The sequence below is a fragment of the Rana temporaria genome, chromosome 5, assembly GCF_905171775.1.
Source record: "Rana temporaria chromosome 5, aRanTem1.1, whole genome shotgun sequence".
NCBI classification, from domain to species: domain Eukaryota; kingdom Metazoa; phylum Chordata; class Amphibia; order Anura; family Ranidae; genus Rana; species Rana temporaria.
In genome coordinates, this window is record NC_053493.1 from 227,342,942 (window position 1) to 227,358,278 (window position 15,337).

Here is a 15,337-nt window from a genome sequence, read left to right on the forward strand (position 1 = left end):
ACAAGCATTGTGATTGATACAGGGCTCATGTATGCGTATGTTGTATGTGTATCATTAATCTTGCAGCGAATAAAACATTGCATTGCTAGAGATCTAAGGTCCGGTGGGAATTTATCTATGCCTATGGTGATGAGGGCCAGTGCAGCATTTGGTTTTGTCAAACAACCAGTGATATCAGAGATAAGAGTAAACACACTCCTTCAATAACTTTTTATGTGGGGGCAATCCCAGAACATATGAGTTAAAGTGCCCACCTGCAAACAGCTCCGCCAACATAGGTTAGCATCGAGGTTAGGAAACTTTGTCAGCCAGACAGGTGTTAAATACCACTGATGGTAATTATTTTGGGCTATTTATCAGTAATTAATGCATTTGGCTGATCTACCATTGTAGTGAACTGCTTTTAACCACTTAAGCCCCAAGCCTGTTTTTCAGACTCAGTGTTTACACGGTAAAAACTTTTTTCCTGGCCAGTCCTCACGTCAGCACACTATGGGTCAATCCCCTCCTCCGGTCCACCAGTACCACCTTCTTCTTAGATAATAAGTAGGGGGCCCCTCCTCCCCAGTCCTTGTTCCTTTTTTTTGGTCGGACGACCAGACCACAAGCAGACTCTGACAAAGAGAGAGAGAAAAAAAAAAAAACCCTACCGAACCATCCCACCCAGGTTCAGGCTCTCCTGGCGTGGAAGGTCCAGAATAATGAGGTATGTCCCTTCATGACACTGGACGCTCAAGCATGAGCTGTGGGCACATAATAGCTTATAGAGCTTACTGTTCGAGGGTGAGGGGGCTGTGGTGTTGGCGGCTGCTTGGATGCCTGTCTGTACCTCATGGAAGCTGAGCTCCATAGGAGCGCGCTGGCTGCCCTCCCCGTGCTTTCTGGACGAGCGGTGATGATGTCACGGGGGGGGGCGGTGCTGTGTAGCTATAAAAACTTCGGGAGAGAGCTCAGAGTGTGCTGACACTGGCTCTGAACAGGACGCTGTTGGTGAGTCTCCTCAGATGGAGGTGGAGAGATTGTGTCAGCTGACTTGGTTTCTAAACCTCTGCTTGTTCCTTATACAGCGTTCTGTGTATTCCTGTGTATTCCTGTGTAACTGCTGCCACCCTGTGGCCATTTTCTTTACTGCAAAAGGTTAGTGTTTTTAATAGCAGTTTAAACAGCTTTTTTTCTGTCTTTCTTAGGGGAATAATAATACTGTTAGGAATATTAATAAAAGAACTGTAGTTTTTTTTTATATATGTATATATGTGTATGTGCGTGTATGTATATATATGTATATATATATATATATATATATATATATATATATATATATATAGTTGTTGTTAGAATATTCCATTATTTTTTTGGGGTCAGCTCCTGATTACGGTATCCTTTCGTTTATGCAGCATGAGGTCACTACAGCCCCAGAATGCACAAAATTCACCAGAAAGGAAGGAGGGGTCGACGGGGGCCATAATAAAAGAGTGCAAATACCAAGAACTAAAAACACGTTTTCTTGGTTGTCATTTTAGGAGCAGAAGCCCTAAAATAAGACATACACGGAGAAAAAAGTCCCGCAACCGTTCCAAATCTCCGCAAGCATCTGGGTCTCGGGCAATGCACAAGTCCCATTTTAGCCCAGCTCGCAAATCTAGCCAGCCCAAGACCGCAGAACTAAGACCCCGCCCAGATGACGGTCTTTGTTGGGCATGTTCGGCGCCTTCCGAACCTGGCAAACTTTTGTGCACCGGCTGCATCAGAGACGTCGCTACAGACAGAGAGGCTGAAGCGCAAAGAATTAGAAATTACATTCAAGACGCAGTCACAGAGGGGATACAATCAGCCTCAGCTGGCAAAACCCCAAGATCTAAAACCAAATTCAGAGCGGACTCTCGTATCCGAGATGAATCACCAGACTCTAAAGGGCCATCACGAGGTTCGTCAGACACGGAAGAACCTTCTGAATTTCTATTCAATTTTCAATACATAGAATCATTTGTCACGGCCATAAGGGAAGCCATTGACTGGGATAAGGCTGCTCAGCAGCCTGAAAAAATGTAAAGATTTTTTCCGAGTCGCAAGAGACAAGGGGTCACCTTTCCCCTTTTGCCTGAAATTCGTGAGTGGTTCAAAGATGAATGGGAGAGACCGGAAAGAAGGGCGAACGTGCAGAATCGTTTTTCAATATTATACCCTTTTAAACCCCCAGAAGCAGCTCTCTGGGATTCCCCGCTGGGCATAGATGCGGCCTTACAACAACTGGCCAGACAAGTCGCCTTGCCGTTACAGGATTCTACAACATTTAGAGATCCAATGGACAGGTGTGCTGATACAGACCTAAAAAAATGTTTTTCCTCCGCTGGTGCAGCATGCCGCCCGGCCATAGCCTTAACCTCAGTCTCCAGAGCTCTGAAGGTCTGGACCTCAAAAATACAAACAGCCCTGTAGATGGGTATGGAAACAGAAGCGGTCATACAAACATTAGAAGAATTTGACCTCGCCGCCGATTTTATAGCAGAGGCTTCGATGGATCTGGTAAAGCTACTCGCAAAAATTATGGCATTCGCAGTGACAGCCAAGAGGGCCCTTTGGTTACGTCATTGGGTAGCCGATAGTACTTCTAAACTAAGTCTCTGCAATATCCCGTTCAATGGCAAAGTGCTATTTGGGAAAACCCTGGAAGACATATGACGCCAGGTCATATAGACCTGGACGGGAGTACGTTAGACCCTACTGGAGAAACTTGCAGGGCTCTTTTTTGCGGAATGTAGAGACCTAAGCAGCACAGACCGCAAAGAAACCCGAGCAGTCTTTTTGACAGGCTTCCGACAGGCTTCCGACGGTCGCATACATCGCATCACGAGTAGCCTGAAAGAAGCCGGACATGTGCGGTGCGGCTCTATATGGCGCCTGCGCACCGACGTTCGGCTACTTTCAGAAAATCGTGACGCGATAGATGCGACCGTCGGAAGCCTGTCGGAAGACTGTCAATCAAATAGGAACGCCCAGTCCCGCAGCCCATACCCGGAAGCGGCGGAGAAGATCGCTCTCTAAAACGGTAAGTACTGCTTCGTTTTTAAAAAAAATACCCGATTCCCCTTGACAAAATGAGCATGAATCTAATGTTAAAAATTAACATTTCCAGGTGAACCTCCACTTTAAGATGGTAGGAGAAGATCATTTCCAGTTCAGATGTCTACCTTTTGGTATCAGCACAGCTCCTCGAATATTTTCCAAGATCCTACTAGCCATCATTGCCGTCATCCGCCGGAAGGGCATAAAGATTTTTCACTACCTAGACGACATCCTTGTAGTAGCCCGCTCAAGCAGTCAGCTAATTTCGCAATGCAAGGTAGTGCTAGAAACCCTATCAAAGTTTGGCTGGATCATCAACTGGCAGAAGAGCCAGTTAGTTCCCTTACAGGAGATGGAATATCTTTGACTGATCTTCAATACGGACACAGGACTTGTCCTGCTACCCGAACGCAAGAGGGCAGAATTGGTAGCCTGCGTAGACAGCGTGATGAAGTCACCGTCACTATCAGCAAGGGATTGTATGACTCTGCTCGGGATGTTTACAGCAGCAATCCCAGCCATTCCCTGGGCAAGGTTCCACACAAGGGCGTTCCAGGCGACTTTTCTGAGCCAGTGGGATGGCACGTCTCTCCACCAGAAGATTCTCATGCCGAACCGAATTCGCCAGAACTTAGCTTGGTGTACGACGCCGGAAAATCTGGCGCGGGGTGTGCCCCTCAGCCCTGGAGACTGGGTTCTGATAACCTCGGATGCCAGTCTCCGGGGCTGGGGCGTGCACTGCCTCCTCAGGCGGGTACAGGGCGTATGAAACAAGTTGGAATCCAGACACTCCAACCTCTTGGAACTGCAAACAGCGTATCTGGCCCTGCGGGCCTTCGAGAAACTAGTGCAAGGAGCCCGAGTCATACTGATGTTAGACAACAAGACGGCGGTGGCATACACATAGCCAAACAGGGCGGAACCAAAAGTTTGCCACTGTTACAAGTGGCGACCAAGATATTTGTCTGAGCCAAAGCACATCTGGAAGCCCTAACAGCAGCCTACATTCCAGGCAGCCAAAATTCCAGTCGGGAATTCCCAGACAAAAACGAATGGGCCCTGAACAGGAAGTTCCTGGAGCCAGTCTCTTCCGAGTGGGGGACACCCTCAGTGGATCTAATGGCGACCCGAGTCAATGCAAAGACACCCCTATTTGTGTCCAGGTTTCGCTGCAACAAAGCCATAGCCCAAGATGCCTTCTCCATTCCATGGGATTTTCCTCTAGTCTACCTCTTTCCACCGGTGCCGCTATTGATGAAAACCCTCTTGAAGATTGCGAGGGAGAAGGTCCATGCAATAGTAATCCTATCTTTTTGGCCACAGAGGCCGTGGTTCCCTCTGCTCTTACAGATGATGGCGGCCCCCCCAATACGCCTACCTCTAAGGAGAGACCTCCTGTGGCAGAGCCAGTGGGTGCATCCCAACCCGGGCAGGTTGGAACTGATGGCCTGGTTGCTGAATCAACCAGACTACAGGCACAAGGCATCTCAGAAGAGGTAATCTCAACATTATTAAAGTCTAGTAAGGCCTCGACCAATGTTACCTACAGCAGGATTTGGAAAAAATTCACAACTTTTGCGCTGCAACAAAATTTTTCCCCAGAGGATCCGAACATTGCACAAATGCTGGACTTTTTGCAGTCTGCACTGAAGGTGGGCTTAGCCTATAGTACAATAAAAGTACAAATATTAACATGCTTCACAGGGAGCAGGTGGGCAGATGAACCACTGATAAAACAATTCCTAAAAGCGGCCATGAAACTAAATCCTCCAAGAAGGCCTCTGTTCCCAGCCTGGGACTTAGGCACAATGCTAAGGGCTCTTCTTCTACATCCTTTTGTGCCAGCAGAATCATGTCCATTATGGTTTCTAACAGTCAAGCTAATTTTTCTCACCGCCATAACATCGGCAAGGAGAGTTTCCAAGCTAGCAGCCCTATCCTGTAAAGACCTGTATTGCATCGTCATTTCAGACAAGGTAATCCTAACACCGTCACCAACAATAATGCCTAAGGTGGTTTCCAAATTTCATCTCAACTGGGAGGCGGTGCTACCCAGCTTCACACAATCTCTGAGGCAAGAAGAGGAACTAGACCTCAGACCATTGGACATGGTCAATCATTTTTCTGTTTACCTACACCGTTCTCTACAGGTGCGCAAAAAGGATTCCCTCTTCATCTTACCATCTGGTCCTAGGAAAGGACAAGCCGCTTCAACAAGAGTAATCTCTACCTGGATCACCAAACCAAAATAATAAGTCTCACGTATGAAAAACAGGGGCTGACGCCTCCACAGGCGATTAGATCTCATTCTACCAGAGGGGTGGCAGCCTCCTGGGCAGCTTTTGCTAAAATACTGGTTGAGGAGATATGCAGGACAGCCAGCTGGAGTTCCTGCAAGACGTTTGCGAGGCATTACAATTTAGACGTGACATCAGCTAATACGTCTAGTTTTGGAAACGCTGTGGTATCGGCGCCTTTTCAGGCAAAATAAAAAAGATTCACTAAGCAGCATTTCTAATTGTTGTCTGAGTCTTATATACATTTTCCCACCCTAGTTGTGCTAAATTAAATCCCATAGTGTGCTGACGTGAGGACTGGCCAGGACAATGGAAAATTGTTATTAATACCTACGGTAATTTTCCTTTCCTGGCCTGTCCTCATGTCAGCACAGCTCTTCCCTCCCTATAAGCCTGTCGTCCTCCAATTAAGTGGAACAAGGACTGGGGAGGAGGGGCCCCCTACTTATTAGCTAAGAAGAAGGTGGTACTGGTGGACCGGAGGAGGGGATTAACCCATAGTGTGCTGACATGAGGACAGGCCAGGAAAGGAAAATTACCGTAGGTATTAATAACAATTTTCCATTTTTTTGCTAGAAAATTACTTAGAACCCCCAAACATTATAAATGTTTTTTTTTCTAACACCCGAGAGAATAAAATGGCGGTCATTGCAATACTTTTTGTCACACCGTATTTGTGCAGCGGTCTTACAAGCACACTTTTTTTGAAAAAAAAACACTTTTTTGAAAAAAAATATAAGACAACAGTAAAGTTAGCCCATTTTTTTATATTGTGAAAGATAATGTTACGCCAAGTAAAATTATACCCAACATGTCACGCTTCAAAATTGCACCCGCTTGTGGAATGGCGTCAAACATTTACCCTTAAAAATCTCCATAGGCAAAGTTTAAAAATTCTACAGGTTGCATCTTTTGAGTTACAGAGGAGGTCTAGGGCTATAATTATTGCTCTTGCTCTAACCATTGTGGCAATACCTCACTTGTGTGGTTTGAATACCATTTTCATATGCAGGCGCTACTCAAGTATGCGTTCACTTCTGCGCGCGATGTCGTCAGGACTGGACGCTTATTTTTTTTTTGTTTTCTTATTTATTATACTTGATTTTATTTATTTTTACACTGTTTAAAAAAAATGGGTCACTTTTATTCCTATTACAAGGAATGTAAACATCCCTTTTAATAGAAAAAAAGCATGACAGGTCCTCTTAAATATGAGATCTGGGGTCAAAAAGACTTCAAATCTCATATTTACAATAAAATGCAATAAAAAAAATTGTAATTTGAAAAAATTACAACAAAAAAAGTGCCTTTAAGACGCATTTTGACTTTGCTTCCACCCTGCTGTGCTATCGAGAAGGGTGGGGGCCATCTTGCCCTCACTCGTATCCATGGCAAGCAGGACACAGGACCCGATCGATCACCTCCGCTGCTGCTGGCGACTCCGGTAAGCTGGTAACGGTGAGCTTACGGCGCATCCGCGACGCAGACCACCATTATCGTTTACAGCCCCGCCGCCTGAAGAGGTGGAATTCTCAGTTGTGGCAGAAGCTGCTGCCGTTACCTAGATATCCCTCTTCAAGTAGAGGACGTATATCTGCGTGCGGCAGGGCTTAAGTGGTTAACCATTGTGCATCACAAAATTTGGACCCCAGATCCTTCTCCCATTTCATCAAAGAGGGATTTTTTATAAATGTGGATTTGGCTTGCAGAATATTATAGAAAGTGGAAATGCCTTTCTTTCTGGGTAGAGGGGACAGAATGACCAAGCCACACAAGGTACATTAACACAAGTGGGATGTTTTTGTAGGTAGGAAACAATTTGTATGTGCATATAGAGATCAAGGGGAAAAATGATATTTGCTTTGAAAAACATTAATAGAAACAATAATATTGTCTGTAATAATGTCTTGAACATGGGTTATACCCAGAGACAGACATTTAAGGGAGATATAGGGAACCGGGAAGTAAAAAAAAAACGCTGGTATCGGAACTTTAGTTATGGGCATAGGTGTGCGCAGCCTATTGCATTAGGGTGTGCACCCCAAAGCTCAAACACACACTACTGATCACTCACCATGTTCATTCAGAAAATGACGTCGCACCAACGTAATCTTGTAAACGGCGATGTGCGTTACGTCCTTTGCTATTCACGGATGACTTACGCAAAAACAATAAAAAATTGACGCGGGAACGACGGCCATACTTTAACATGGCAAGTCTAAATATAAGCCACGAAATAGCAGCCGTAACTTTACGCCGGGAAAAGCCGACTAGCGACGACGTAAGAGAATGCGACGACCGCGCGTACCTTCGTGGATCGCCGTAAACAGCTAATTAGCATACCCGACGCGGAAAACGACGCAAACTTCACCCAGCGGGTGCCGAAGTATTACACCTACGATCTGAAGGCGTACGAAGCCGTACGCCTGTCGGATCGAAGGCAGAAGCCGTCGTATCTTGGTTTGAGAATTCAAACTAAAGATACGACGCGGAAAATTTGAAAGTACGCCGGAGTATCAGCAGATACTCCGACGTACTTTTTCTGTGAATCTGGCCCATAATGTTTATTAAGTGGTGTGACCCGAGATGACTCTTTAGCACTGGAATTAGGTGGAGATTCATAAGGGTAACTTTTACCGTTTAGGGAGTAAATAGAGATCTTCTATACAGCTAAAGAAACATAGCATCACTGAGAAAGTGTGTTTTGCGTGTTGAACTAGCCATATACTGTTAGACAAATGATTGGTTCGTTGATAGTTAGGTGTACAGATATGCCTGGAATGTATCTGAACTAAGGTAAACACTTAGAAAAAGAGATCAAAAAGATGTTACAACCTGTATAAACAAGTTATAAATACTTTAAGAACAAACAAGGTGTGCGGCGCTGCTACGACTAAGAACTTGAGGGCAATCCGCAAGATAGCCCATTATCATACTTTCAGGGCTAAAGTAGAAACCATAGGGAAAAGCTAAGTGATCATTTCAGTTGAATGGTTAGATGCACTCCAGTCAGGATCAATGTGATGTTGCGCCAAGGTTAAAGTACCAAGAGGAGCCTGGGGTTCTGGAATTTTCCATTGCCGCAGCAATGCCTGCCCTTTTTTAAGGGAGTGAATGCTGTTCTCTTTTCCATCTTTGGTTATCACCAATTTCACTGGATGCTGCCATTTGTATGGTATGCTGTGGTTGCATAAAGGCTAATGCCCTGTACACACGATCGGTCCATCTGATGAAATCCTTCTGGAATGGCAGACATGCAGACCAAGTTTATGCAGTGTGCAGTGTATGGTCTGAGCACTGACCCCCACCCCTTCAACCCAGTGCAGCAATGATGGCAGCACTCATATATCTATTTCCGAAAGGTATTCTCTAGATATGACTGAGTATGTGCACTCAACTTTTTTGGCCGACCATGGCAAGGCCTGTTCTGAGTTGAACCTGTCTGCGGTATGGTCTTGGCCACCATGCTGTAGTTCAGTTTCAGGGTCTTAGCAATCTTCTTATAGCCTAGGCCATCTTTATGTAGAGCAACAATTCTTTTTTCCAGATCCTCTGGGCCAGATTCAAGTAGATGGGCGTATTTTAGGGCGGGCGTAACGTATTTAATTTATGTTACACCGCCACAAGTTTTTCAGGCAAGTGCTTTATTGCCAAAGCACTTGCCTGTAAAGTTGCGGTAGCGTAGCGTAAATCACCCAGCGGAATTCAAATTCGGCGGGTAGGGGGCGTGTTTCATTTAAATGAAGCACGTCCCCGCGCCGAACGAACTGCGCATGCACCGTCCCTAAAAAATCCCGGCGTGCATTGCTCCAAATGACGTCGCAAGGACGTCATTGGTTTCTTCGTGAGCGTAACTTACGTCCAGCTGTTTTCTGAATCAACGTACGCAAACAACGTAAAATTTCAAAATTTGACGCGGGAACGACAGCCATACTTAACATTGGCTGCGCCTCATAGACCCAGGGGTAACTATACGCCGGAAAAAGCCGAACGCAAATGACGTAAAAAAATGCGCCGGGTGGTCGTTCGTTTCTGAATCCGTGGAAATCCTCATTTGCATATTCGTCACGTAAAAAAAAACGAAATGCCACCTAGCGGCCAGCCTGGAATTGCAGCCTAAGATCCGACGGTGTAAGACACTTACACCTGTCGGTTTTCTTAGGAATATCTATGCATAACTGATTCCCTGAATCAGTCGCATAGATATGACCGGCAGAACTCAGAGATACAACGGCGTATCAGGAGATACACCGTCGTATCTCTTTGTGAATCTGGCCCTCTGAGTTCTTTGCCATGAAGTGCCATGTTGAACTTCCAGTGACCAGTATGAGAGAGTGATCCCGCGTACACACGACCGTTTTTCGGGTTGTAAAAAAACAACGTTTTTTTTATGTCATTAAAATCGTGTGTGGGCTCCAGAGCATTTTTCACAATGTAAAAAATGGCCATAAAAAATTTAGAACATGCTCTAATTTTTCACAACATTTTTAACGCTGTCGTTTTTAACGTTGTAAAAATTGGTCGTGTGTGGGCTTTAACGATGTGAAAAAAACGGGCATGCTCAGAAGCAAGTTATGAGACGGGAGCGCTCATTCTGGTAAAACTAGCGTTCGTAATGGAGTAAGCACATTCATCACGCTGTAACAGACTGAAAAGTGCGAATCGTCTTTTACTTACACAAAATCAGCAAAAGCAGTCCCAAGGGTGGCGCCATCCGAATGGAACTTCCCCTTTATAGTGCTGTCACTGCCCTTTGCTAGAGCATTTTTTTTCACTATCGTGTGTAGGCAAGGCCGTTTTAACGATCAGGTTGAAAAAAACATCGTTTTTTCTAGACCATTAAAGGGGGGGTTCACCCTAAAAATTCTAACATTACATTGAGCTAATTTCTGACACTGACAGTATGCTGATCTTTTTTTTTTTTTTTCGTACATACAGTTTTATCGTTATTTTCCACGCCGGCTTCCAGGTAGTGAATCCCGCGGGAGTGGGCGTTCCTATTCACAGGCTAAGTGATTGACGTGATGACAAAAGCTTCTCACCGGCGCATACAGCGTGTCACGAGTTGCCGAAAGAAGCCGGACTGCGAGTCGGCTCTATACGGCGCCTGCGCACCGACATTCGGCTTCTTTCGGCAACTCGTGACGTGACCGTATGCGCTGGTGGGAAGCTTTTGTCATCACGTCAATTACTTAGCCTGTGAATAGGAACGCCCACTCTCGCGGGATTCACTATCCGGAAGCCGGGGTGGAAAATATCGATTAAATGGTATGTACGAAAAAAAAAAAAAGATCAGCATACTGTCAGTTCAATGTAATGTTATAATTTTTTTTTAGGGTGAACCTCCACTTTAAAAACGTCATTTTTTACAACCCGAAAAATGGTCGTGTGTATGCGGCATGAGAGCAAATTTAACACAACTACTCCCCATTCACACCGGATACCTTGTAACACTAACAAGCTACATAACACCGGGGAGGTAAAATGGCTAATTGGGCCCAATTTAGACATTTTCACTTAGGGGTTTAAAACTGTGCTAGTGTGACAAAAGGTACCCGTAAAGTCACGGGTATAAAATTATGCTAGTGAAGCAAATATAAAGCTGTGACTTGGAGAGAAATTGCAGTGTAATGTTGAGACAAGGTGAACCATGTGAACTAAGTAAAAGTGAGTGTAAAATGAATGGAAGCCATGCCTCGGATAAGGTATGTGAGGTGAAGAGGTACATTGATAAATGCCTAAAGGGAGGGATAGGACAAGTGCAGGAGTGAGAATAGGGGAAGAAAGGAGGAGAAAAGGGGGGGAAAGGGGAGGAAGAATATGAAAAGGGGGGAGGGGGGAAGGGGGGAGTGGTTGGGGAGGAATAAAGAGAGTGGGGAAGGAAGAAAGAGAGTGGGGAAGGAAGAAAGAGAGTGGGGAAGGAAAAAAAAGCAGCTTCAATTAACCCTTCTCCCATTATTTTTACTGGTTTTGTGTGTTTTATATATGAGACTGTGGGCCAGATCCACATACATGTAGAACGGTGCAGCGTATCAGAGATACACTACGCCGCCGTACCTTACCTGACGCATTTTCGAATCCTCAGCGATTTTGCGCCGTAAGTTATGGCGGCGTAGTGTATTTCTGGTGGCGGATTTAAAATTGGGCGGGTTGGGGGCGGGTTTCATTTAAATGAAGCGCGTCCCCGCGCTGAATGAAATGCGCATGCGTCGTCAAGAAATTTCCCGCCGTGCTTTGCGCGAAATGACATCGCAACAACGTCATTTTTTGAACTTAGACATGAGTTACGTCCATCCCTATTCACGGACGACTTACGCAAAAAAAAATATATAATTTCGACGCGGGAACGATGGCCATACTTAACATGGCAAGTCTATGTATACGCCGAAAAATACCAGCTTTAACTATACGCCGGAAAAAGCCGACTACAGACGACGTTAGAAAATGCGACGGCCGCACGTACGTTCGTGGATCGCCCTAAATCGCTAATTTGCATACCCGACACGGAAAACGCCACCCAGCGGATGCCGAAGTATTGCATCTTAGATCCGAAGGCGTACGAAGACGTACACCTGTCGGATCTAACCCAGAAGCCGTCGTATCTTGTTTTGAGGATTCAAAACAACGATACGATGCGGGAAATTTGAAAGTACACCGGCGTATCAGTAGATACGCTGGCGTACTTCGTCTGTGGATCTGGCCCTGTATTTTTTGAACCTTCATTTGTATAGTTCTCTGACCAAATTATTAATTACTTGCAGACATTCTCCTGATGAAAAAATTATGTGGGAGCAACTGCGCTAATAAATATAAAAATGAACAGACCAATGCTCATAAGTGGTACACATATGTGAACAAATAAATGTAGGTAAAGCTGCACCTTACTGTGAATATTGTACAGTGGTTACATAAAAAAGAAAAACAAGATGCGCTAAATGAAGAATAAAATTAGATCCTAAAGATCATGACAAAATTAAATGTCCATGAATATTACAAGACGTGAAAATTAATACATAGTCTTTAAACAAGCAACAAAAGTCCTGATCACCAGTGCAGTGAAGGAAACAGAAAAAGACAGTCCATAGGTGTTGATCAAAAACTGCGGTGACGATCCAATAGACAGAGAGCCTCCACCATTATCTACGGTATCACACTATTGTGGCCCTTACTGTATGTGTCTTCCATGGTACTCGGGATCCAAGTTTTCCATCTATTGGTTTGAGACGGAGATATACATGAAATTCAGCCTATCTACATTCCAATTACCACAGTGTTAACCTACACGCTTTCTGGGGTCTTCTTTTAATTAAGAGACCGCTGGATATCTGGTAAGCAGATATACTAATCTTTTGGTGGAGGCTCTCTGTCTATTGGATCGTCACCGCAGTTTTTGATCAACACCTATGGACTGTTTTTTTCTGTTTCCTTCACTGCACTGGTGATCAGGACTTTCGTTGCTTGTTTAAAGACTATGTATTAATTTTCACGTCTTGTAATATTCATGGACATTTAATTTTGTCATGATCTTTTGGATCTAATTTTATTCTTCATTTAGCGCATCTTGTTTTTCTTTTTTATTCTCCTGATGAAGCAGTTTATACTGCGAAACTAGTAGAGATGCCCTTCACGACCCATGTCCCACTGGGAAACTTCCCCCACCTGGGGATTCTTCTACTGGTGATCCATGTGGTCTGCCATTATTTTTTTTTAATCATGTATTATGTTATAGTCTTTTATTGATTTTTTTTATTAATAAAATTGAGTTATTTTCCTTTATATATGCCTTTGTATCTTGCTTTATTTTCTTATATTTACCACAATAGTCCAATTTGCCTGCCCTCCTTTTGCTTTTCGGAGTGTTGATTTGGGGACCAACCTTTCGATCTTTCTATACTTACATGAGTTCGGAAAAAGGAAAAAAATGCCTTGATCGTGTAAAACCTTTAAAACTTTAATGCATATAAAAAACGTACACACTAAACACTCACAATTTTGCAGTGGTTAGAAAGCCTTAAGTCTGCTGTGCCGGCCGGACACAAGCAGACAGACCTGTTCGTCTAGGGAATCCGAGCAGTCCAGGAGGGTGACATCAGTTGCCAGCGGTTTAAACATGAATGGCTGTGTGTTGATATTTACAAAAATGTAAGAGTGTACTCACTTTTCTGAGATACTATATTTAGGGAGGGAGGCTTATTATTTATAGTGTAATGCCCTGTACACACGACCGGTCCATCCGATGAGAATGGTCTGATGGATCGTTTTCATCGGTTAACTGATGAAGCTGACTGATGGTCAGTCGTGCCTACACACCATCGGTTAAAAAAACGATAGTGTCAGAACGCGGTGACGTAAAACACAACGACGTGCTGAAAAAAACGAAGTTCAGTGCTTCCAAGCATGCGTCGACTTGATTCTGAGCATGCGTGGATTTTTAACCGATGGTTGTGCCTACTAGAGATCGTTTTTTTTTCTATTGGTTAGGTATCCATCGGTTAAAATTAAAACAAGATTGCTTTTTTTTAACCTATGGATAAATAACCGATGGGACCTACACACGATCGGTTTGGTCCGATGAAAACGGTCCATCAGACCGTTCTCATCGGTTTGACCGATCGTGTACACGCGGCATAACAGACCACACGTTTTTCTCCCTTTTAACTATTTTTTCATTCCACTTTATAGAAGTTTGCTGATCTGACCATATACAAAAAAATATTTTATTACAAAACATTAATCCAACTCTAACTTTTCATGCTCATTTATGTTTTTCCTGTTTACATTCAGTTTGGTAAGCATGATGCATAATGTATTCAGTAAAATATGGATTTTACTTACCAACTTCTGACATTTCAGGGACAGTAGCAGTATATATATCCTGGGTAAACTTTGGTTCATTATCATTAATGTCATGAATCTTTATAATAAATTCGGATTCAGGTTCTACTTGTCTTCCTGTTTTTCTGTCTATCGCCTTGGCTCGAAGAGTGTAAATAGACTTTTCTTCTCTGTCCAATCTCTTTACAGCTTGGATATCTCCTGTATTTTCATCTATAACAAACACACTGCCAGCTCCATCTCCAGATAAAATGTACTTTAAATTTCCATCTCCTTTATCGTGATCAGTATATAACTAAAAGGAAAGAAAAAATAATAAATATGAGTATATAGTGTTCAGGTAAGTTAAGGTCGGACACAATTGTATTTTATGCTGCAGAAGTGAATATATACACATACTGTATGTAGTAGTTAATTCACTTTGTGTCAGTAAGCTGTAATGGAAAATGGAACAACAGTAACCTCATTCATAAAAGTTATCTTTTAGATATCCAAAACAGCAATCTGTGCCTGCTTCATTCCAAGACTGTACAAATAAACATTTAGACATGGTTATTGGGTAAGTATTAGATAATAACAAAATGTAAAATTCTGCTTTGTCATTAGTTTTCCTAATACACTGTTATCATTTATTCACAGATTTTTTTCCCCAAGAATTTAAGCATGAAATATATTATTCCTGGACATATAAAGACCAAAGTGGCCAAGGCACAACTAGGCAAGTAAGTGTTAGGCCCCGTACACACGACCAAACATGTATGCTGAAACTGGTCCGCGGACCAGTTTCAGCATACATGTTCGGTCGTGTGTAGGCGCGAGCGGGCCGAATTCCAGCAAACATTTGCCCGCCGGGCCTTTTCCCAGCAGACAAATATTCCTGGACGTGTTTTAAAACCGTCCGCTGGAATCCTGCCCGCTCGGACATGTACGGTCGTCAGTACAGACCTACCGTACATGTCCGAGCGCCCGCCGTCCCTCGCATGCGTCGAATGACTTCGACGCATGCGTGGAAGACTTTAAATGGCAGGCCCGCCCACGTTGCCGCATCATCGCCGCGTCATCGTCGCGGCGACGACGCGGACACGCCCCACGTATTGTTTACGCGCGGACTTCTGTACGATGGTTAGTACAGCCATCGTACA

At 44.0% G+C, this 15,337-nt stretch overlaps 1 protein-coding gene across 2 annotated transcripts in view; it reads right to left on the reverse strand.

Annotated features, from left to right (window-relative positions):
• The window catches only part of LOC120940616 (cadherin-9-like), a 253,777-nt gene that overhangs the window by 154,908 nt on the left and 83,532 nt on the right, over positions 1-15,337 (reverse strand). For both annotated transcript variants that reach the window (XM_040353569.1, XM_040353570.1), the window contains exon 2: positions 14,196-14,490. In XM_040353569.1, the coding sequence (XP_040209503.1) occupies positions 14,196-14,490 (295 nt within the window). The remainder of the gene's footprint in view (positions 1-14,195; positions 14,491-15,337) is intronic.